Source organism: Geotrypetes seraphini, chromosome 16 (assembly GCF_902459505.1).
Source record: "Geotrypetes seraphini chromosome 16, aGeoSer1.1, whole genome shotgun sequence".
NCBI classification, from domain to species: Eukaryota; Metazoa; Chordata; class Amphibia; order Gymnophiona; family Dermophiidae; genus Geotrypetes; species Geotrypetes seraphini.
This window is the reverse complement of record NC_047099.1, coordinates 2,386,325-2,410,631: the sequence shown is the minus strand read 5'-3', so window position 1 is coordinate 2,410,631 and position 24,307 is coordinate 2,386,325. Positions and strand designations below refer to the sequence as shown.

The 24,307-nt window shown below is 43.7% G+C and overlaps 2 protein-coding genes across 12 annotated transcripts in view; one reads left to right on the top strand and one right to left on the bottom strand.

The window, feature by feature from the left end:
* Positions 1 to 24,307, top strand: part of STYK1 (serine/threonine/tyrosine kinase 1) — a 39,946-nt gene that overhangs the window by 14,010 nt on the left and 1,629 nt on the right. Inside the window, exons 1-10 of one of the 8 annotated variants that reach the window (XM_033925620.1) lie at positions 11,341 to 11,479; positions 11,821 to 12,209; positions 12,655 to 12,720; positions 16,806 to 16,901; positions 17,531 to 17,665; positions 17,977 to 18,225; positions 19,563 to 19,744; positions 21,627 to 21,710; positions 21,815 to 22,023; positions 23,943 to 23,983. In XM_033925620.1, the coding sequence (XP_033781511.1) occupies positions 12,666 to 12,720; positions 16,806 to 16,901; positions 17,531 to 17,665; positions 17,977 to 18,225; positions 19,563 to 19,744; positions 21,627 to 21,710; positions 21,815 to 22,023; positions 23,943 to 23,983 (1,051 nt within the window). In that variant the 5' untranslated portion in view covers positions 11,341 to 11,479; positions 11,821 to 12,209; positions 12,655 to 12,665. Of the gene's footprint in view, positions 1 to 11,340; positions 11,480 to 11,620; positions 11,651 to 11,820; positions 12,721 to 13,738; positions 13,950 to 16,805; positions 16,902 to 17,530; positions 17,666 to 17,976; positions 18,226 to 19,562; positions 19,745 to 21,626; positions 21,711 to 21,814; positions 22,024 to 23,942; positions 23,984 to 24,307 lie in introns of those variants that run through there. The other 7 variants (XM_033925619.1, XM_033925621.1, XM_033925624.1 and 4 more) reach the window with 7 other exon arrangements.
* Positions 1,906 to 24,268, bottom strand: LOC117350908 (synaptonemal complex central element protein 3-like). Of its 4 annotated transcripts, none has more exons than XM_033925646.1 (3): positions 23,915 to 24,268; positions 4,237 to 4,345; positions 1,906 to 2,254 (listed from the first exon to the last, which is right to left on the bottom strand). In XM_033925646.1, exons 2-3 carry the CDS (start codon positions 4,343 to 4,345, stop codon positions 2,094 to 2,096), a joined length of 270 nt encoding a protein of 89 aa, XP_033781537.1. In that variant the 5' UTR covers positions 23,915 to 24,268; the 3' UTR covers positions 1,906 to 2,093. The 4 variants fall into 4 exon arrangements, with proteins under 4 accessions (XP_033781537.1, XP_033781536.1, XP_033781538.1 ...); XM_033925645.1 differs by lacking the exon at positions 23,915 to 24,268 and adding an exon at positions 8,373 to 8,494; XM_033925647.1 differs by lacking the exon at positions 23,915 to 24,268 and adding an exon at positions 8,317 to 8,338.

Below are 24,307 nucleotides of genomic sequence, written 5' to 3'. Positions count from 1 at the left end.
GTGAGCGCGGATGGGGCTCCGGCTGATGTAAATAACTGCACCTAAATACGTATCAGTTGTGTTTATACTCAGTTACGATAGTGTTCCATAAAGGAAAGTAGGTACCTATGGGTTTTTTTTAAATAGGCTCCTGCAAGGCACTCTGTTATAGAATTGCTTCTTTTGAGTCTAATCATTAATTTCATGGTTAAACAATGACTGTTATGCCCTCTTCCCCCAGTTGTGATTGCAACTGGTGTAATTGGTTTATTACATACATAGTAAAAATTGCTCAAATTATTGTACAAAGCTTTATGGGTGAGGCATAAAAGTAGCAGAAGGAAAAGAGCAAGTTGATTTACTCATACGTTTCTAAAATAGCTGAATACTTTTCATATGGCGACAGTTTCTTGAAAATGCCAAAAATGAAGTCAAAATGTTAATAAGAAAAGCAACAAAAAATATGAATAAAATTTTGAGAGCACTGGAAAATCTCCTCAATAGCTAAATTTAAAGAACATGAAAATAATCCTTACTGCGTTATTCTGACCCCAATTTTTTTTTTTTTGTACAAATATTTTCTGTGACATTTTTCCCCTTCCAGACAATACAAGAAATTAAATACTTGCAGTTGCCAAACTACACAGTAGAGAATGACACAAGGACAAATCTGTCCCTGTGGGATCTCCACGAGTTCTGAGCCTGCCCCATTCCTGTAAGCTCTAGCCTCGAACACTTATGATTTTAAAGTGTTCAAGGCTTGTGTAGATAAAGACAGAGCTCACGGGAACAGGACAGAGGAAATTTGTCCCCGTGTCACAGTCTGATTCTTCAGCCAGGCCCTGGTTATTTATCTTCCCTACTTATCCAGCAACAAAACCATATCTTATTATCAGTGCTGTATTGCAAGGGGCCCTTTTACAAATCTGCGTTAAGCAGCTAATACAGCATTATCAGCACAGTAGACAGTGGAACACGAGGCGACAGGAAGTATAGCTGTGTTACCTGCAGTCCTGAATCCCCATCCTGCCTCACTAAATAGCCCTTCCCGATTTCCACCGTCTCTGACCAAGCTCCGACACCACAATTGCTCTCCCTCATGCCCATCTCACTCACACCCAGCCAAAGCCTCAGTCCAGCTGATAAAATCCACCTACTGTGCCCCTGCCTCTCAGGAGGCAGCCTCCATTCCCAACCCAGGAATCTGCAGGCTGAATATGTCTTCCAGCGTGCCAACAGTCCTTCTTCTATCGTAGTACCATGAGACAATTGCTAGGGAGTCAAGAGAAGGGACCATTATCACCCTGGAGGACTTATTAAACTGAAGGACCCCAGGTAGGGCAGGGGGTTAGAGGGAGGGAAAGGGAGGCTATTTTCTGAGCAGTGGCAGCAGTTAGATGGGGGGGAGGGTTCAGGAGTCTGTTTTCAGGGCTTAGAGGACTCTGTGAGGGGGGGCCAGGGGTGAGTTGGAAGACTGGGGTTGGGCAATTGTGGTATTGGTGCTTAGAGCTGGAATGGGGGCAAGGGGCAAACACAGCAGGATCAGGAAGTGGGTACTGAAGTGGGTGTCGGGGTTTTCTTCATATATTTCTGCTGGTGGCCTGCAGCACATTCCATGCAGTGCCTGATTGCATGGGATCGCTCATGCTATCAAGCACTGCATGTAACACAGTGCCTCACTCTGTGGCAACTATCTGGTCATGCCCCCTGAATTTACCACATAGCCTTTGCATTCACCCCACAGTAATTTGGCATTAACCATGTGGTAAATGCAAAATGTACTGCAGCTTAGTAAAAGGACCCCTAAACTTGTAATTTAAGGCATGCCATCAAAGGATGACAAGGATAAAAATGTTTCTAAAGCCTGTGTTTGGGAAGAAATAACCAGGGACAAACACTTCATTGAAAACACTTGAAACTCTGGGACTGACTTAACTAAAATGATTTTAATGCTTTTGTTCATATTTTGGTACATATAAGCCAATGAGGATGCTAACTTACTCAGGCAAGCACCCTTCATATTCCAAAGGTGAGGATAGCACTCTCAAAGTTTCCGATAACTGAGTGAGAAAAGCAAACTTTGGCAGGGATGGGTGGAGGGGCGACAGAACCTTTCACTCCTTCTCCTTGGCTGTTTCTTTCAGGATGTCCTGCCAATTCTTCTCTACCTCTTCTTTGCACTTGAGGAAGGCCTCTTCCAACCTCCTCATGGAGTCTGCCAGGGCTGGGTTGGTCCGCATCACCACCATGTCGTAGGCCATCCAGGTAGCCTGCACTGCCAGCACGGCCAAGAGAAAATGGTGGATGAGACATCTTCAGCTCACAGAGCAACTCTTGCTAGCAGCCTTATCTCACAGATCTATTTGCCCCATATGTAGCAAGCGAAACAAGGGGACACCATATTAGAGGACATAGATTCGGCACATTTGTATCCCTGTGCTCATCCCGAGCCCTCCAGTGAGATTATGAGGAACTGCAAGAAAGCATTTCCATTCCGGTACCCCCCTTCCATTTGCTCCATTTGAAACCCTAGGCTGCAAGGCCCAGAAGCCGGAATCAATCCTCTGCAACCCTAAATGTGGCTCCTTCTCTCTCCCCCCTAAACCAGGGGTGTCCAATGTCGGTCCTCGAGGGCCGCAATCCAGTCGGGTTTTCAGGATTTCCTCAATGAATATGCATGAGATCTATTAGCATACAATGAAAGCAGTGCATGCAAATAGACCTCATGTATATTCATTGGGGAAATCCTGAAAATCCGACTGAACTGCAGCCCTCGAGGACCGACATTGGACACCCCTGCCCTAAACATTTCTCTCATACTTGCTACTGGTATACCTCCATAATAGGTGTTCTGTATAACTAGGGTTATATATGGCTCCAGAAAAAGGAGGGCAGATTGAGAAATCCATTGCTTTCAATGGAAGTAAAACCCAGATTTCTCAATACATCCTCCTTTTTGTGGAGCCATATGGTAACCCTATGTATAATACCTGTATCACACAGATCACAATGAGTTTGAGGTATGAGCTGCTCAAAATTCCACTATGTTCTTCCAAGACTGAGAGAGTTATGCAATTCAAATTCACTGCAAGCTGTGTGATATTGGAAGAAAACAGAGTACCATATTTTTCGCTCTATAAGACGCACTTTTTCCCCCCCAAAAAAGTGGGTGTAAATAAGAATGCGTTTTATGGAGCGAATACTAACTAACCCCCCCCTCCCCTCCCTTCATTTCTCCGGCAGTACGGGCGGTCCAGCGCTGTAGGGCAGGAGCTTTCAGCCTCCTGCCCTTCTATCCGGCTTTCTCCCGAGTTTCTCACGAGAACCGGGGCAGCCATTCACAGAGCGGCGCGGGACAAGGCAGGAAGCGAGAAACTCCCACCTGCCTGCTTGCCGCTCTGCCGCTGATGCTGCCGCTCGGGAAGAGAAAGCAGGAGGCTGAAAGCTCCTGCCCTACAGCGCTGGACCGCCATTCACTGAAAGGCAAGGCAGAAAGCGAAAAACTCACGCCTGCCTTCTTGCCATTCCGACTCTGCCGCTGCCTGGGGAGAAAGCCGGATGGAAGGGCAGGAGGCTGAAAGCTCTTGCCCTACAACGCTGGACCACCAGAGGAGTTAAGGTAAGGGGGAATCCTGCCTGACTCCAGGTGGGGGGCCCTGCCTGCATGCTTGCCTTGCTTGGGAGGCCCTGTCGGTGGGGTGGGGGTCCTGCCTGCCTGCCTGTCTGTCACTAGACTTCTAGGCCTGCCTGTCACTAGGCCGCTAGGCCTGCCTGACTGCCACTAGGCTACTAGGCCTGCCTTCCTGCCCTGTCCCGGCCTAGCACTAGACCACCAGAGGGGGGACAGGGTACAGAGCTTGGCAGGGAGGAGGACAGGGTGCAGAGCCTGGCAAGGAGTGTAGGGTTGGGTGAAGAGACTGGAAGAAAGAATTTGGTTCAGAATGGTTTTTTTTCTTGTTTTCCTCCTCTAATTCTTAGATGCATCTTATGGTCAGGTACGTCTTATTGAGCGAAAAATACGGCAGTTGTTCAAAAAGTAGCACCATAACCAAGCCTAAAGGGAAAGTATAGGAGTAGATTAAAACGTAAGTGGGGTGGGGGGCGCAGCTTGAAAGGGACCTGTTGCAGACAGGATGGTGGAAGTCAACAGAGTGTCTGCTGCTTTGTCCTGTGATGTTCTTGACTCTCATATGGAAATTTTCTTTTCGAACATACTTGAAAAATAGTGAAAATCTCTGCCCTAGACAAACATACTACCTGATATTTTCTCCATTTCTTCAAGCATTTTCTCTAGATCCTTGTTCAGGTCTCGCAGCATTTTTGATACACTGTCATAGTTGTGTTCCCCAGGCTCCATTTCCGCCATCTATTTGGGAAAAAAAGATTAGTGGACCAAAAGCTGAGAATGGATAGTAGTAGTAGCATATTATATATATTGGAATGTATTTATTGGACAGGGAAAGCAAAAAGCTCTTTTCTAGTAGATCGTTGAGACATTCTAGACAGTAGGGTTATTTCCCTTTATCCGCATGCTGGATTTTTCACTCTGCTTCTATAGTACTTCACTGGGCTGTTTAGCTCCTTCTATAGTTAGTACTCTTGTCAGACCACTACATGTTCAAATTCAAGCTTAACTGGCTTCAATCCAAAACCAACAAAACCATACCTCCAACCGCAATCTTAACCAGAGGACCAATTGATGAGGCCACTTTCTGGACTATGACATTTGCCCCACATGTAGCAAGCGAAACAAGGGGACACCATATTAGAGGACATAGATACGGCACATCTGTATATCTGTGCTCATCCCGAGCCCTCCAGTGAGATTATGAGGATCTAAAACAGGAAAGCCCGGCCACTTGGACCTGAAAAGAAGCCACAGTAAGGTCTTTATCCAAACCAGCCTAATTTTGGTCGGAAATCTTTATCATAATATGCCGCATGATTCAGAAAAGCCGTAGACTCAAATAGGCACAGTCTTGTGAGAGCATTTACAGGCTCTTAAAACCCCAGAGGGATCCACAGTCCCTGATCTCTCACTCCGGGAAGCGCTGCACTTGTAAATAAGGGGTCAGCATGCAAATCATCCGCATCCTGATCCCCCCGATCAGGGTCAGGCAGACAAGAATAGTAGCAGGGTGAATCTAGGATGTGTCCAAAGGAGTAATGCCATTGTGAGATGCAGTGTAGGCAGATTGCGACTGCGCAGGGGCATAACACATTGGTCCAAAATCCAGAGCGCAAAAATGTCAAAAATTCTGAAAAGGTGTACGGCTCCTGGGGCATCAGTCACATTAAGGTACTAAACTGAATGTTTCTGAGGCTGTGTAGGGTCTGCAGCCTGACGGAGGGAATTACCAGTCATACTGCGCCCCGAAAACCTTAAAGGCTGCCCCGCCAGGCTAGCTGAGTGTTTGGTCATCTGCTTCAGCAGGGGAGAGGCTAAGCTGGACACTGCACCATGTAGCACATGGCATAAAAATGCTCTAAAAGCACTAAATTTATGCAATCCTGGCAAGATTCCACATGAGGAGAGCCCAATGACTCCATCCCAGCAAGTTCCAGGCAAAATTTGCAGTTTTGAAGAAGCAGGGAGCTTTAGAAAATAAAATAATTAAAAATCCAAGATGGTTGCCATCACAAAATTCGCACCAAAATTGCGATATTTTTCACACTTCCCAAACTCTAAAAATGGCAATTTTAGGATTTTTCAGGAGAGGGAGCATAGGGAACATTCAGAAACACTGAAAAACCCACTTTTCTAACCTCCCCTGATGTCTCTCACAGGGTGTCAGCCTGTATAGCTCTCTCACAGAAGCTAGATGAGAAAATTCACTACCACAATGCTGGGAATGGTTCAGGAAAGCTGATCTTCGGGTTGCCAGTCAGACTTCAATGTCTGACTATACCTCTACTCTTGTGGACCATCGTATACGCACCAGAATGGGCAGAGGCGCAATGATGCACCCTGCGAGACACCACCAAGTCTCCTAAGGTCACCTAACAGCCTGCTCTCAACCCCTGAGGGGTCTGAGGTGAGACCACATCAGGGACAGCCCTGAACTCCAGAGAAAACTATGCAGGCTAGCTAACAGGTACCAAGTGAGATCGGCCTGTCAGCTATAGACCGGCCTGTGAATTTTCAAGCAGAGCTTCAAAATCGCTCCAAGCACTAAAATACCTGAAAAGGGAATTCAATTACACTGAATTAAAAATAAAATGGGGAGAGCAGAACAAACACATCTACAGTCATGCGTGCAGAACTGTAGAGAGAGCTAAACAGCCCAGTGAAGTACTATAGAGGCAGAGTGAAAAATTCAGAGTGGATTCCTTCTGCTGCATGCAGCTAAAGGGAAATAACCCTACTGTCTAGAATGTTTCACCTATTGCATTGGAAATATAAATTCTAAATAAAGGCCAAATGGCCCATCTAGTCTACCCAGCCACAGTAACCATTATCTCTTTCTCTCTCTGAGAGATCCCACGTGCCTATCCCAGGCCCTCTTGAATTCCAAATCGTTTTGAAATGTTGGTGCCTGTGTTCCCAGGTCCAACTTTCAAAGGCTCTGGAAAACCTCCTGAAGTCCCTTTGTGCCTTCATATTTCTCTCACTCCTGCTTTGATCCCTCCCAGTCTTATATTTCTGTGACATGTACTTTGCAGAGAGCGATTTACGACTATCTCCCCTCTCCCGCCTTTCCTCCAAAGCAGGGGTCTACAAAGTCCCTCCTTGAGGGCCGAATCCAGTCGGGTTTTCAGGATTTCCCCAATGAATATACAATGAAAGCAGTGCATGCACATAGATCTCATGCATATTCATTGGGGAAATCCTGAAAACCCAACTGGATTCGGCCCTCAAGGAGGGACTTTGGAGACCCCTGCTCCAAAGTATACAGATTTATATCTTTAAATCTGTCCCCATACGCCTAATCACGAAGACCACAAACTATTTTAGTAGCCTTCATCTGGTCTGACTCCATCCTTTTTACATCTTTTTGAAGGTGTGGCCTCAAGAATTATACACAATGTTCTAAACGAGGTCTCACCAGAGTCTTATACAGAGGCATCAATACCTCCTTTTTCCTACTGGCCATATGTCTCCCTATACAACTTAGCATCCTTCTAACTTTCACCATCACCTTTTCAACCTGTTTGAACATTATCACATACAATCACATCCAAGTCCCCCTCTTCCACCATGGACATAAGTTCTTCACCCCCTAAACTGTACCATTCCCCCTGGTTTTTGCAGCCCAAATGCATGACCTTGCATTTCTTAGCATTAAATTTTAGCTGCCAAATTTCAGACTATTCTTCAAGCTTCGCCAGGTCTTTCTTCATATTATTCACACCATCCGGCGTGTCTACTCTATTGCAGATTTTGGTATCATCCACAAAGAGGCAAATCTTACCCGACAACCCTTCAGCAATATCGTCTATAAAAATGTTAAAAATAAGAGGCCCAAAAACAGAACTTTCATCCCTCTATTCCTCTCTTCCACCCCAATTCTTCCTCTCTCCTTTTTCACCTCATGTGCATTTTTGCTCCCCTCCCATCCCCATGAGTAGTAGTTTTCCTCATCTCCCACCCATCCCCTTGTGCAGCCGCACCCCATCGATCCTCCCGTCAAACCTGACATAACTGTGAGGCCTCCTAAAAGAGCAGCAGTGCTCTGAACGGGTTGCTTTGCGACCTGCCCCACTAGGGCTTCCCTCTCTTGCGTCATCAGTAACACATCAGAGGGAAGGCCCTGATGGGGAAGGTGGCGAAGCAGCCCGTTCAGTGCGCCGCTGCTGTGTTTTCGGAGGCCTTGGAGGTATGTCAGGTCTCACCAGGGTGGGGAGTCGCTGAATCTTGGACAACAAATCGATTCAGGGCGAGTCGACTAATAGGGCAGCACTAGCACAGACCCGTTCCAGAACAAACATTTATGGCTGTGGTAGGGTGGTCAAGCAGCGTCTAGGCGTGGGAGAGCTTTGGTCATTACGACATGGCGCCGGGTTACATGACGACCAAGCCCCTCCGTTTCCAGGACGAAATATGCCTCTAAATGCCCCCCCGGCTGTGCCCAATTCCTACTCCCACTGTAACATTGAGACATTTAGCCTGGATTTTAGTTATTAGGTCCTTTGTATGTGTCAAGTTAGAACAAAACCTTGTACAATAACTGTTGCTCTTTGGGGAAAACGAATTAATTAAACAAATGTGTATAAAGAAAGGGGAGATGGGACCAACTAGAGAGAGACAGGAAGAGGCAACAGCGATTGCGCACAAGGGCAGGAAAAGCGCGCGCGATGGGTTTCCAGCGCACCCCTCCTTCCCGCCCCCTCACGTACCCTCCTCCCCCAGATCCAGTCCCCCTCTGGCCCCGCCTCCGCCTCCTCCTTCTCACCCCCCTCCCTGGCCGTTAAGCTTGTGGCGCGAGCCAGGGTACAGCACGTCACACCCGCTTCCGGCATAGAGTTACGGTTTGATTCAAGCCTCGCCTCCACCCCGCGCTTCTTCTCATTTCCGGTCGGGAGAAGGAGGGGGGGTGGGCGTGCGCACACGTCACGGGGAGGCGTCTGGGCTCGCAACGTGCGCCGTAAGGAGCTCTCGCGAGAGCCCCTGCAGTGGTGCGTTTGGGCGCCTTTTTTGGGAAGAGTGTTTAGACTGAGAGCTAAAGCCCCAAAACGTCCCCTCTCTTGGCCTTTTTTTGGTGTTAAAGGAGCCCTAAGCCATGTGTTCCTCATCCAAATCCCTGCCCTTCTCTTCAAAGGGTGCCCAAGGCTCCCTCTGCCTCCTTCAAGGTTGATTAAAAATTGGTTATACAGAACATTCAAAGGGGCCTACAATAAAATGCATAAACAAATGATTAAAAACTGAACATATCATGACTGGGGATTGGTCAGTAAAAACAAAAATACATATACCAGACAGTCCTCTAGCGTCTCAGCATATCTACCTCAATCCCCCCTCCGCTCTCTCCTGAGAGGTATCTACAAAATCCTGAGTGGTGTATCTAGGGAGGTTGGTGCCTGGAGCGGTGGCACCCGGCATCACTGTGTCATGCGATCCCTGCCCCCCCAGTATACCTCTTGAAAAGTTTGCCAAAGTTATGTCTTCCTCCTGTAACTAGGAATAGGATTTACCCAGACATATCCTCTTATTAGAGGACATGTTTGGGCCTCCGGACAGCTTTCCAAAACCCGGCACGTTGTCCAGGTCATGAAAAGCGTTCTCTTCAGATTGCATCGGGAAGGAGCATCCATGCATGTGCGGATGCAACGCAGTGATGTCACTGCATTGCATCCATGCATGCACAGACTCCCGACCGACCAATGAGAACAGGCTGAGGGGGTGGGGTGGGGCATGTCATGGGCATAATGGGGTGGAACTGGGCAGCTTGTGGGCGGCTCTATGGCTCCGGATTTTCCGCAAGTAAAATCTGGTAACTAACCAGGAAGTAACATCAGAAGGGAGCCAAGGCCAGCGCAAGCAGCAGGTGGAAGATACTATTTGTGCCAGCAAACATTTCAAGAGGCGTGCAGGGGGGGCGGAGAGGCACCCGTAAAGATGGGACCCAGGGTGGTCCACCCCCTGCCCTCCCTTACTAAGCCACTGAGAACAGTGAATCGATTTTTTTACTGTTTCAAAAACTATGAAAACATTCAATGAAAATACATGGAAATAGTTGTAAAACAAATAGGAGGAAATATTTTTACACTCAGCAAATACATTAGTTACACTCTGGAACTCGTTGTCAGAGAATGTTGCTACTATTTGGGTTTCTGCCAGGTACTTGTCATCTAGATTGGCCACTTTTGGAAGCAGTTTACTGGACTAGATGGATTCTTGGTCTGGCCCAGTATGGCTATTCATATGTATCCTAACAGTGGTCAATCCAGGTCACAAGTACATGGCATAATCCCAAAAAGGAAATAGAGTCCATGCTGCATTTTTCCAGGAATAAGCAACAGCTTTCCACAAGTCTAAATGCTTAGTAACAGTTTATGGCTATTTTTAAATGGTTCTTCATCTGTGTTTCATACATTCATAGGACTATGCTACCAGATGTCCAGATTTACCCGGTTATGTCCTCTTTATAGAGGACTGTCCAGGCATCCAGATGACTTTTCAAAATGCGGCACTTTGTCCAGGTTTTGAAAAGCGAGCTTGGGGCTGCATCGAGAGGCCCTCCAAACGCAGCTCCGAGCTTGAGAAGAGGTTGGGGGGGCAGGGCTGGTGTGGAATGGGATGTGACTTGGGTAGAACAGGGCAGGGTCAGGTGGAACTGGGGGACAGGGCCATATGTCCAGATTTTACAGGCCTAAAATTTGCTAACCCTACAAAGGACTGACATACATAAAGCATGAATATACTTCAGACAGCTGATTAGATTGTAAGCTCTGTGGAGCAAGAATTGTTTCTTCATGGGTAATGTAATGCACAGCGCTGTGTGTATCAAGTTTCAAGTTTATTAGGTATTTATATATTGCCTATCTACCAGCATTACAGAATTGATAAGTAGTAGTAATAGTAGATAGCATAAGAATGATTCTTCATCAGAAGTTCAGAACCTTTTCTGGGTGACTTGATATATAAATTGATACAGCATGGATAGCTGCAAAGCAGATTTAGCAAAGGACATATTTTTAAATCAAGGAAAAGTGTAACTTGACAGCACATGCTGGCCTAGGTGATATTTTGAATAATCTCGCTAGTTTTACAGACATTAACTTTCTGTAGGAGTTAGGCAATGGAAGGAATACTAATTTTATGAGATGTGGGAAGGAGAGAGTTAGTTAAAGAGTAAACAAGAAAAAAGTTATTGAGTGATTCTGAGACTATTCTGAGACTGGAATCGCAGGCATAGATGCCTTAACAATCAGAACCCAGCGGAGGGGTCGTAGCCCTGACGGGTACACTGGCAACTGCCTACAGATTATTAGAAGAAGCTACACCCTAGGTCTGAATGTCAGTCTAATAATAATAATAATAACTTTATTTTGTATACCTCCAGTCTAACTGGACTTAATTAACTCTACCACACCGCATTAGGAGAATGTCCCTTGATCTGCAGACAAATTTTATCACTAAATATTCCCTTATTGTCTCACCTTATTTTCTTCTTTTTTTTTAACATACTGCTAGGAATTTACAGAATATGTATAATATAAGGCAGTGGTATATTGCATTATATGCCCCTGTGATAAGTTTTATATCGGTCACACTAAAAGGAGTATTAAAATCAGGATAGCGGAACATTTAAGTGATATCTGGTGTGGCTGGCTGTCAGCTCCTCTGGTTTCCCACTGGATAGAGATGGGTCATGTGAGTGAAGATTTACGTTACACTGTGTTGCTACATCTACCTACATGCAGGGGGGACGTTACACAGATTTTAACGGAGAAAGAACATCGGTTTATTTTTAACTGGCAAACCTTAAGCCCCAGAGGGCTTAATAATGAGATCGATTGGTTCCAGATGTAGTGTGCCGTATCTCCCTTTCATATGGCAGTAAGTTTGCTGACTAGTAATGAGTTAGAGGGATGAGTTTAGGCATATGACCCTGGGCTCTCTATTTTAAGATGGGGTAGGAAGTCAGTGGCTTGTTGTTAGATAGTAGCCTGTTCCGTTTGAGCAGTTTAGATGGGTCCATCATTGGAGGCTGTTTCTAGGTATTCTATGGTAATTTATCTAATGCATTGATATACTTTATAAACAGCATTAGTGTTAATGTTTTTGGAGTGAGATGTTTTAAGTCATATGTTTTTTTGATTGATAGATAATCCCTTCCTGAGGAAGCACAAGGCAAAACTTGAGTAGAAGGGAAGATATATGTATTTTTTGTCTTCCAGAAATTATTATTAGTTGCACAAGCACATTATGACACCAGCTGCCCATCATGTGACCATTGGAGAAGTATCAACCACCACAAAAGATAAGTTAACTTTATAGTAAATGGAGGTTAGATTGTTGTATGGTGGTACAGACATCAATAGTGCCATGATGGTCTGACGGCAGCTGATGTTGTGTGTTTTTTCACTTGAACACTATAGGTTGTGGGTCTGAGCACTATTTAAATTATGTAAAAAAAATTTTAATTGTGATACGAATATAGTTATATAAATTATTTTTACCATGCTTTTCAAAAGTACTGGAAAAAAACATAAATTTCCAGCTGTATTACCAGCAGTGTATCTTGAGGTTGAATTGATGTGGCTGCAGCTGGGCAGAACAATTCAAGGTTTGTAGCACCCTGAGCCAACTTCTGTTTTTGTGTCCTCTCTATGGGCCAATCTTGCAGTATACGAGCCAATGTCCTTTTCACTCAGTCATTTTTGTTACACAGTTATCCTTTTTTTAAATTTCCTATTCCTGGTATTTTTTCCCTTCCCTACATCCTATCTTGATCTTTCTATTTTATCTTTTTTTCTCATCTAGACAGTTTATCTATTTGAACGTTTCTTTCTCTCCTTCCAGTCATCTACTACTACTATTAATTATTTCTATAGCACTATCATCTCTCTCTATCTTTCAGACCAGCCCCCCTTTCTCCATCTCTCTCATTTCTTTTCCAGCTCTGTATATAAGCTACTTTTTAGTTCCCCATTTCACTCATTCTCTCTTCAGCTACATTTGCCTTCCACTTCTTACCCCCTCACTGGTCCCATGTTCTTTCTTGTCATCAGCTATATGAGCAATGTGGCCATGGAGCGATGTACAGACTTCTCCCAGCTCACCAGCTCCTCTCATTGGTAAGTGGTCCTGCATGCCATCTCCATTCCTTTTCTTATCCTGCTATCCCATTCCCCATTTTACCTCCACCATTCCCACTCTCTTGCTTCTTTCAAAGAATACTCAAGCAAAAGAGTCCTGATGAGAAAAGCAGCAAAACCTGTTAACTTACCTATATAAACCTTGTGGTCAGTGACACGTCAGCATCATTACAAGAGAACTAATCTGAATTGGGGAGGTTGCAACTCACATACACTTGTCTGCTTTGTCTTTAGACTGAATGAAGTGGAGTATTGCTTTCAGCTGAGAACCAAGTGCAGAGTCTGAGCCTTGGTCCTTTCTTGGGCTTTTGGCTGCAATATAATCGGGGCCATTGTAGTTAGTTGGCATGTTGAATGACCATTCTGGACATGAAGCTGGGAACAATGGCCACCTTCCCTGCTGAGTCACTTTATGAGATTAAAGAGGAAGGACCCTAAAAGCAACCCTTACCCTAGGTGAGGGACCTGATGAAATTGATCATTACCAAAGCAAAGGGACTAAACCTCTTGCTGAACCAAACAAACAAGCAAAGAACTAATATGACCTCAAAACGTATGATTGTGAAATCAACAATGACACTGGATAATTCAACTAAAATTATATTCTACCATTGACATTTTTATGTAACAATTATCACTTCAGTCCAACTAATATGGAAGCAAAAGAACCCTTGCTGCAGGAATTAAACAGAAAAGAACCCCGAATGCAATATTCAGAGAACCTAAACAAAAGAGCTATAGATGTACAGTACGCTGAGTAACAAAATGCACTCTTGATTACATTGGGCTACAGTTCTAGCAACTGAACACCGTATGGTCTCTTATCTTTCAGTAATATTTGTTCAGTAGTCTAGGTGTGTGAGTGTGAGAGAGAGAGTCATTTTGCCTACAAGTTTCTAGTGTGTGTCTGTCAAGAAGGAGGTAGAGACAGCAAGACTTTTGAAAAATATTTTAGAAGCCGATCCAGGTGGACTTGTTTAGCAGGTGTGAAGACAACAGAGAAATATGAGCTCATGATATATCCTGGGTGGGGAGAGGCTTTGAATTCAGTACCACAGAAGCAGCTGAAGCTGAGAGAGCAAGACCGAGATACATACACAGATGGGGAACGCTCAGAAAATACTGCCCCCCCCCCCACCACCTCTGTCAATTTAGTAAGAGATCTTGGTAGTTAAAGAACTGTAAGAAGAGTATTTGGAGCTAATCAGGTAAGGAGATGCCTAAAAAGAGAGATTTTTGGGAGAGTGGATTGTGAAAACAGGACTTGTTTTCAAGGGAAGGGACACAGTGGCACAATGGGACTGAAACTGGCTTCCTGAAAAGAAATGTTTGCTAAGAATCCTTTGTTGTTCTTGAATCAGGAAGAGCCTTACAAAGAACTGGCAGCTCTCTATAAGGACATTGCTAATTCTTAAGTATTATCCTCTGAACCAGAGAAAATGGCTTTTGAAGAATATTTTTATTTTATACTCTAGCCCTAGAAAAAATATATATACACCGTATTTTTCGTTCCATAAGATGCACCTGACCATAAGACGCACCCTAGATTTAGAGGAAGAAAACAAGAAAAACACCATTCTGAACCAAATTGTGTACTAATATATACCAGGCTCTGCACCCAGCCCCCCTCACTCCCTGCCAGGCTCGGCACCCAGCCCCACACTCCCTGCCAGGCTCTGCATCCTGCCCCCTGCCCTACCCTGTACCCCCTCTGGTGGTCTAGTGATAGGCCAGGACAAGGTACAGGGCAGGTCTAAATGGTAGGCAGTCCCAGCCCTCTCCCCCCCCCCCCCCTCGGCAACTTAAATTCAGTCCCAGCCCCTCCCTCGCAGGACTGCTGCCTCCTGAGTCCTCATTATGTTGGGGCCAGCGGTGCACAAGGCAGGAGCGAGCTTTTCACAATCCTGTCTGGGCCCATGCCGCTTCCTGAATGGCTGTCATCAGTTCTCGTGAAAAATACGGTATATACACACAGTATATATTTTCAACTTGTCTTTCTATCTCATCCATTGGTACATCATAGTCTTTCTCAAATTTCTCCATCTCTATTTCTTTGTCATGTTTGTGTATCTGTCTTTTATATGTCTCTTTCTTGACTTTTCTCTTTCCATTTCTCTTCATATTTTTCTCCACAATTTTGGTCAATCTGCTGAGCAGGGCAAGTCCTCATTTTGAGTGCCCTTTCCTCCTTATCACAAGGCCACACACCGACACTGCAACCTGGAATTCCAAAACCAATGATGTAGGCAGAGCCAGTGGAAGGGAAGTGGGTGCCATAGGTGAACTTTCAGCTTTGCATTGCCTTCAATTAACGTTCAGGTCCCTGGCCTGCAGCCTTCCACTACAAGACCTTGATAAACTCAAAAATCATGATCATCACACAAACACAGTATAAAACTGCAGTTTAAAATCTGTGCTTGACTGTCCAGACCTACTGTTTTTCTTTGGCTTCAGCTTCTGCCCTAGGTAACCAAATAGTATTGCCTAATGGTTGGGTATCTGTCCCTTGAGCACAGGGTCCCAGAGGAATTTGCACTGTTCCAATGAGGTCTGTTACATATTTCACATAGATATCAAGGACATTGCTTCTCTTAAAGTAGGAGCTTCCTTAATAGAAGCGCATATGGGTTTCTGCCAGGTACTGTGACCTGGTTTGGCCACTGTTGGAAACAGGAAACTGGTCTAGATGGACCTTTGGTCTGATCAAGTATGACTGTTCTTATGTTCTTACAGAGCCCTGCTGATGCAGCCTATCCCATGTCCATGTTTAGGAATATTACGTTGATGAAAATGTTGTCTGGGCCTAAGAATTGTGTGAACTGTCCACCTTTCACGTTTCCCTGTACTGCAGGAAGGAGCACAAGTGATATTTCTGATTCTTGGCACCATACCAGAACATCATACCCTTGTGGCTTGATCCTCTTGCAAAGTGATTCCTAACTTCAAATGCTATCATTAATTCTAACCCAGATAGTTCCCTTAGGCATCCCATCTAAAAGATGACAAGCTCCATTGCCCTGGAGATGACTGACTGCGTACTCCTGTGCCCATCCTCGAAACTCTCCTGTATCCTTGTGCCCATTCCCCAAACCCTAGTCCTCAAGTTGATAGGCTGTGCATCCCTGTGCTCATCCTCCAAAGCCAGGTGACAGGCCCTGTATCCCTGAGCCACAGCTCAAAAAAGGTATAGCGGAATTAGAAAAGGGACAGAGAAGGGACAACTCAGAGGAGATATGATAGAGGTCTATAAAATAATGAGTGGAGTGGAGTGAAATGGGTAGATATGAGTCACTTGTAAACCTTGCCTGCCCTTGTTTGCTTATTTATATCCAGTTTAGTTAATTTGTCTATGTCTATTTCCCTTGTTTGTTTTTATCGATTTTAATTATTGCCCATTTCTATTATTTTTTTGTAAACTGCTTTGATTTTACTTTTTTTTGTAAAAAATGGCGGTATTTCAAATAAAATAACTGTAATTTTTTTTTTTTAATTCTTTCCAAAAACACTAGGACTAAGGGGCATGCGATGAAACTACTAAATAATAGATTTAGAACAACCCGGAGAAAATATTTCTTCACTTAACATCTAATTAAACACTGGAAGTCATTGCTGGAGAATGTGGTGAAAGCAGGATTTAAAAAAAAAAAGGGTTTGGGTAACTTTCTAAAATAGAAGTCCTTTAGCCATTATTAAGATGGATGTGGGAGCTTGCGACCTGGGTTGGAAACTGGACTTCATGGATCTGTGGTCTGTCCCAGGATAGCAGCTCTTATGTTCTGTACCTATCACCAATGTCTTCCTATCCTGTGGCAGACTTTGTACCTCTGTGGTTGTCCTGAGTCCTCCAATTCTAGATATTACAGTGTCCTGCTTGCCTGAACTGGATGCTGTGCATTTGGGGAGTACATGGGGTCCTCGGTAGGGAGTGAGTTACTGCATCAAGAGATGAAAATGAGCAGTTTTTATGGCCTTGTGCAGTTTATTGTGTGAAAGTAAAGGGAGGTGGCTGGTCTCAAGGGAAAGAGGTTAAGGTCTTCATCTTTCACTCCTTTCTTGCTTCCCAGGTTCTGGCATTTGTGAGGAACAGGCAGAAATGGAAGATTACTTTCCACCCTCAAACCGCAAGCTACTGGACTGTGATACTGGGGACAAGCTGTGTAGTAAGCAGACATTACATATCCTCTTTAGAGCAGTGGGGTGAGAAGCAGGGAAGCCAGGGTTCAGATCCCATTGCACCTCCTTGAGATCTTTGGCAAATCACTTTAGATTACAAGCCCTTGGAGAACAAGAAATTATTTATTCTTATATAATCGCTTGAAATCCGTCGAAGTGGTGTGCTCCTGGAGATCTAAGTTTGTACCTGAGGCACCTGGAAGGTTAAATGATTTCCCTAGGATCATGAGGAGCCACAGTGGCTGTATCCGAATGTAACTTGCCTTGATTTATAACTAAGAAATGTGTGAGCTAAGTCTAAAATTCCTTCCCCTTTCCCTTAGCTGCCATTCTGCTGTTTTGAGATCTTGCCTGTAGCACTAAGACAACCATCCATCCAAATAGCAGAATCAGTTGTATTTACTTATTCAAATTTAAAACATTATCCTTCTAGTGATGCATCAACACTGAGACTTGGCAGGGGATTCTGTGTTTGTGTACCTGACATTAGGCAGTAGTTCAGACGCCTACCTGCTTTCAAGGATGCCCCGAAGAGCCTCCAGGATGTCTGATTGTCTTTTTGTGCTGCCATATGCAGAATCTGTTGTCCCCTTGTCTCTTTGTTTCTCCCCAACAGTGGTGCAGTGGTATGAAAAAGAAGTGATCATCGTGCCAACCCTGCTAATTGGCTTCTCACTCGTAGTCCTTGGTGTAATCTTGTGGCTCAGATACAAAGGCTTGAAATACCAAGAGCATGGCACCCAAGCTGAAGGTAACAAGCTTTTTCCCAGTTTTGGAATCCCTTACCCAAATATATAAGATTAGAGAGAAATAAAGACATTTTTTTATTTCAAAAATATATTAGCTACTAGATGTAAATTTGGAAAGAGTTTGTAAATTTTTCAAGATTGACCCGGCTTCTTAGTTTGGGATATAAAAATACTGTCCATATTCTTTCCTCCCAACCCACCTGGAAATTTTCCGGCATTGTTGGTTGCAGTTAGGTGCTGTCGGGTTCCTTATCTTCATGAAGTCACTGTATAAACCTCACTGATCATCACTGCTATGAATTGTCTTCACTAGGAATGGAAAGAAAGGGCAGCAGCCAGGAAACTGGTTTCTCGGACATTTCCTTGAGCGAAACCTCAGTGCAAAATGTGCTGGTGGCCCGGAACCTGTCCCTGAGGGAGCTGGAGATTGCACGAGCAAGGATAGCCCTAGGCACGATGGAGTACCTCAGAGAAGGGAGTTTTGGACCTGTCTACAGAGCTGAGCTGTGGAACACGGAGGTGTCCAGAAAAGGGAGAAAAGTTGTGTTGAAGGGGCTACGAGGTACAAAAGCTTGGGATTGCACTGTGTGAGCAAAGCCTGCTAATTATTCCATCCTTTCTCACTGGCTCTGTGTTTGTGTATGTGTATGCCTGTCTGTCTGTCTTGTGGCCTTGTTTTGGACATGGTGAGCTTATTATCAGAAATCTCAGCCATCTGATCGCAGGGTAGGCGGCACTAAACGCTGAAGTGTCTGACGTAACTCCCCTCTTGATCAAATTGGTATTTGAGGTACCCAGCAGTGAATTTTCAGTCATTCAGTCACTCAACTTTGCAGCTACCATAAACTCAACCAGTCTTCAAACACAAGTGCCAACACATGCTACATTTTTAAATATGAAGCCTTTGTTATAGCTAACTGTACACACGTAAGCTTACACATTTCTAAGCAATGATGTAAGTCGGACACCTTTAGCAACGTGTCTAGAAAGCACATACTTTTCTTGAAAACTGAATGCATAAGAAGCTGCCTAGTTTTAGGCAGCAAGAACATGCTTAAATGTCTGTATTGTAGTCATTTATGCTTTTAAGTAGGTAATAGAATAGACTTAAATTAGGCACAAGCCGAAACTACACGGTCTGTGTCTGTATATAGCCGTTTGGTGGAGGATGGGCTGGGGAGGGCTTCAATGGCTGGGAGGGTGTAGATGGGCTGGAGTAGGTTTTAACGGAGATTTTGGCAGTAGGAACTCAACCACAGTAGAGCTTTGGATTCTTGCCCAGAAATAGCTAAGAAGAAAAAATTAAAAAATTGAAATTGAATCAGGTTGGGCAGACTGGATGGACCATTCGGTTCTTTATCTGCCGTCATCTACTATGTTACATGGATCATGGATAGGGTTGCCAGATTTTCCTTTTGGAAATCCTCCAGGCCCGCCTATTTCCGCCCATACCCGCCCTAATCCCGCCCCAAGCCCGCCTTGGCCCCACCCCCGCTGCCTGCTCTTATTGGCACATGGGCGGACGGTATGTGATGACGTTATGTTCACACGACATCATCGCGTGACGGCCACGCATGCACGGACCCAAAACCCAGACAAGGTGCCGGGTTTTTGAAAAGCCGTCCGGACCCCTGGACATGTCCTCAAAAGGAGGACATGTCCGAGGAAATCCGGACGTCTGGTAAGCCTTAATCCTGGAAATCTACTTGTGATTATGTAGCTGAGATGAGTTAACACTTTGTGGCCCCATGCAAGGTGCTGCAGCCTTGGAAATATTATCCCCCTACCCCCAACCACCACTAGATCTCCCCTTGGACTCCATCCTTGTTTAGGAATGCACTAAGATGTATGACTGAGCACATTTGCTGATGTGATGTCTCTCTGGCCTCTCCTGTCTAGATTCGGCTGGGCTTCAGGAAGTGAAGGACTTCCTCAAACGACTAAAGTTCTACCAGGATCTCGGCCACCACCGTAATCTTGTACAACTCATTGGCTGCTGCTCAGACCAACTGCCCCTCTACATGATCATGGAGAATGTGGATCACGGTGACCTGTTGACCTTCCTTTGGACATGTCGGAGGGTGAGTGACTGTTTGACTTCCTTATACTGTACATCCTGACCTGAAGAAGGGGGTTTCAGCTCCTAGTTATAAAATATATAAAGTGAAGCCAATAAAAATAAAGTACCATATACGAGGGGCCGCGGAAAAGTTCTCAGCCAAATTCTTAAGCGTCTTTCTAAAATCTCGATAGTTTCTAATGGCAGAGAATTCTACGAGAAGGCAGTTTAATAAGAGAACGAGAGGTTAAATTGACAAAATTTCAGTTTAACAATACTCGCTCCCTAATTGATCAGATGTATATAATAAACAGACAAATTTCTTCAGGTAAAAGGGGGGGTGGGATAATGCTAAAGAGTTGGTTCTGGCTGAGAAACCATTAAGATAAGTGTTGCTGTTCTTCTTCAATACATGGAAATATATTTGATGAGTTGAATGAATCGATTTTAGGTTTGGATATTACAATGAAATTCATCATTGCATTGATAAGTTGAATGAAATGACTGTAAGTTTGGATATCACACTCAAACCAAATCAATAACATTTTTAAATTAAAGATAGGTTTGTACTCTCAGTTAGCTAGTTGCTAGTCTTCTAATTAAATTAATAAATTAAAGTAATTGATCAAAATTTGGGTAGGACGGAGGTTTGAAGTCAATGATTACATCATATGCATTCAGGATGAAGACTTGAAATAACATCCACGTTATAAGAGGTCTCTTTACTGAGAACAATGCATCCTTTATGATACTTCAACCTCCTAGTTTATGGGTTATTAGAAATAAACATATTAATCATAATTAAATCATTAGACACCAAGGTGCAGAAAATTTATTGAAGTAGATTTTGTAGAAATTATCCTTTATACCCCCTTTTCTCTTTGATTGAAAGAGTCAATATTCAGCAGGAGATGACCTTGCAGGAGAGGCTCTTACCCATTTCTCTCCAGCTGACCAGGGGCTCCACAGATTTTTGATGGAACATAACTGCTGCTGGAAGTCTGGGGAGACTGCTGTGTCACGATTTGGTTAGTGCTGGGGCTGTCGATATTCGGTGGCAGTGCTTGAGGGACTATCCAGTTAACTTAGGATAGTAAAAGGACAGCTATCCAGTAGCGCCATTGATTACTGCCAGTACTTCGATAACTTCTGACAGCACCATATATCTGAACACAATTCAACTGGTGGTAGTCAACATTTAAAAAAAAAAACACTGACTGCTACCGGACTCAATTTTTACTGCATAAATTTTGTATCCAAAATATGCTTCTTGTCTGCTTTTCTTATTCCCCCTTTCTCTTAGATACTTTTTAGTATGATTTAGTTTAGTTTTAGAAAAGGGCATTCCTAGGCTCCAAAATCTGGAACGGCCTCCCACACCACCTGCGCTAACCGGACAGTTATTATAACTTTAGGAAAAAGCTTAAGACTCGTCAGACCTCTAATTAAAAATGGAAAGACATCTCTGCATCTCCAAGCCTGTAATTCCATGTTCATGACAGCTATCCAGAAATTTTATTATAAACCACATTGAATCCTTGTAGAAACTTGCAGTATGGAAGAAAACGTATGGTCTGGTAAGGACATAAAGTGGTTAATTATAAAAAGCAAATAACATACACGAGAAAGAAAAAGAGTGAACTTTAATCAACAAGGGGGAAAGAAAGAGCCAGAATTCCCAGGGGATTCTAGTTAAGATCTCACTCATTTTCAAATGTTAAAGTACTGTTTTATTCAGTACTTGGTGTATGACAATGTAATTTTTTTTTTCTTTTTCTTAAATGTCAATTTTATTAGCTATAAGATGTGTTGGTTATTTTCTGCCTTGGACTGGTTTGCTGGCTAGATGAAGTATAAATTAAATCAATTTTGCCTTCCTCCAACTCTTCCTCTGGCTTCCGCAGGATGTGATGAGTATAAAAGGGATCCCTTATGACCTAACAGAGCGACAGGTGTATTCCCTTGCATTGCAGGTTCTTGGAGCCCTGGTGAGTCCTGTCGTCTCTCATTTTGCTTTCATTAGCTTATTGTGCCTGCTCCTGTAAATAAGCGCTGCATCTCTCAACCCTTTTAACTATCCCACCAACTTCAGGAATTCCTGCAGCAGAGAAATCTAATCCATGGAGATGTGGCAGCTCGCAGCATACTGGTCCAGAGCGACTTCACTGCCAAACTAGGAGCCCTGGGTAGGGTCTATGAGTCTTACGCCCATGGAGCTGCCTCCAGTCGACGGGTTGTTCCTTTGAAATGGATGGCACCAGAGAGAATCTTGAGGAACCCTGCTAGCACCAAGAGTGACATGTGAGCACATGGGTTTCACTCCCTCAACTGTATCTTGTCATTCCTGTTTTTACATCCCTGACTGTTTGATTCACATCCCACAGACATGTACTCCCCCTAAAATGGTCAGGGAAGAGACACTCGGGAACTAAACTTGATTTCTCTTTGAATAACAGCCCTTTTTCCATTAGATTCCTCAGAAGACTCAAGGTCATGACAGACAGGCATTGATGAGCATGTGATTTCTTCTGTCCTTTTAAGAAACTTGGGACTTAAGGTCCATCAGTACAATACTGGAAAATCAGAACTAACTTTAATGTTTCCCTGATGGCCTGAAGCTATTTTGTAACCCAGCCTGCAGTTCAATGTCTTTCCATGAATGGGGTGAGAAACCTAGGTGTATGGCTGGACCCAAGCCTAGACATGACAACACAGATCCAACGCATAGTCAAAAACGTTTATGTCAAAAACGTTTATGGGTTAGAGGACTGAAACCATACCTCTCCCACCAAGCAATGTCCAACATAGTAATATCCCCGGTACTCACAATCTTTGACTACTGCAATGCAGCCTTGCTGGGTTTACCGAAATACATGATCAGACAGATTCAAACAGTACAAAACGCTGCAACTAGGTTTTTACTAGGTAAATCGAGACAATTGAGTGCCACCCCGCTACTAAAAGAGTTAGAGTGGCTTCCAATTGAGAGCAGGGTGAAATTCAAAATCTCATTGCTGACGCATAAAACTCTTCACCTCTCAGAACCGCAATACCTAGTAGCCAGACTACAAAACCATATACCCCTACGTGCTCAAGCCAAAAGTCCTTACTACAAATCTCCTCCTTCAAAGACATCAAATACAAAAGCACCAGGGCAAGAATGTTCTCGGTAATGGCCCCGACGTGGTGGAATGTTCCTAAGAAGGAATTAAAGCTAGAAAGGGATAAAGACTATCCTTGTCTCAGACTACGTCAACTGAAATTATGAAGTTGACAGAGAGAGGAAACAAACTTTCAGGGATGCGTGTAAATAGATTATATTTAGTTGAAATGGCCAATCTTCTTAGGAGGTATGTAAATATAGTGTGTTTAACAACAATAGTAAACCTAGGTATTATATGTGTAAATTCATAGGATAATTGATTTGGTAAACGTGTGCATTTAAGTAGGATGATCAATGTGCCAGTAACATATGTTATTTATTTATTGTATTTTATTTTTTTACTTAAGTAGGATGATTGATTATGGCATAATCATGCTGGTATTAATAACTATGTTTTGTAACATCACCACAGAGCTCCAAGTATTTCATTATAGAGCCCATGAATTAGAAACATGATGGCAGATAAAGGCCAAATGGCCCATCTAATCTGCCCATCCACAGTAACCATTATCTCTTTCTCTCTCCGAAAGATTCCACGTGACTATCCCAGGCCCTCTTGAATTCAGACACAGTCTGTTTCCAACATCTCACAGAAGCTCTTTGTAACTCTGTATGATAACATCTCTAAAGAAGCTCATGTAAACCACTCCGAATTGACTTCCCAGTCATTAGTAGCCATATAGAAACTCTCAGTAAACATAAACAGTGAAGGCTGTCAAACCATTTCCAGGTCATGCAGTGCAGGATGTCAACCTTGTTTGTACCTCCTCTGCTTTTGTAGCCTCACAGTTCATGTTTTTTCAAAGAATTTTTGGCAACAATATTTCTCTCTGTACTTTTCTCAGAATGTCCTTCAGGCCAAAAATATTAGCTGCTCCTAGTTGGGTTATCTATTTATTATGTACTGGGGACCAGATGGCTACCTTGATAAAAAGGAAAGTGACAATAATTTGAGGAATACAAAAGCACTGACTGGAGATCCAGAAATTCTGACTAGGAATTAATAATCATAACAGGAGTAGGACTGACCTGTTTTTTTGTTCTCTTCCTCTCTCAGCTGGTCCTTTGGAATCCTCCTGTATGAGATGATTACATTAGGTAAGCATCTGCTTAATAACACATCCCATATCTTTCTCTGCTTGCAATTCTCCTGTTTCAGGTTGGTCTCAGTTTCTTGGTTACAAATCGCTCTACTCTGTGCTGCTGCTTGCCAGCAGTGAAGTCCAGAGCTTGGAATATATCCTTATGCAAGGCAGATATCAGACTATTATTTGACCTTGTGAGACATCCAAGGAGCTTTCCATTCCATTTCTACTCTCTTGTCCCTTGTATATTCAATCAGTTTCAAATTTTACATATTCAACAGTTGCTCCTTGATAGAATCTGCAGAGGGAGAGGATAAAGATTTCATTAGAAATTCTG

Coding starts and splice junctions, on each gene's coding strand:
- LOC117350908 (XM_033925646.1), bottom strand. CDS start 4,345: ATGGCGGAAATGGAGCCTGGGGAACACAACTATGACAGTGTATCAAAA. Junction 2,255..4,236: donor AGAAATGGAGAAAATATCAG/GTAGTATGTTTG, acceptor CCGTGCTGGCAG/TGCAGGCTACCTGGATGGCC.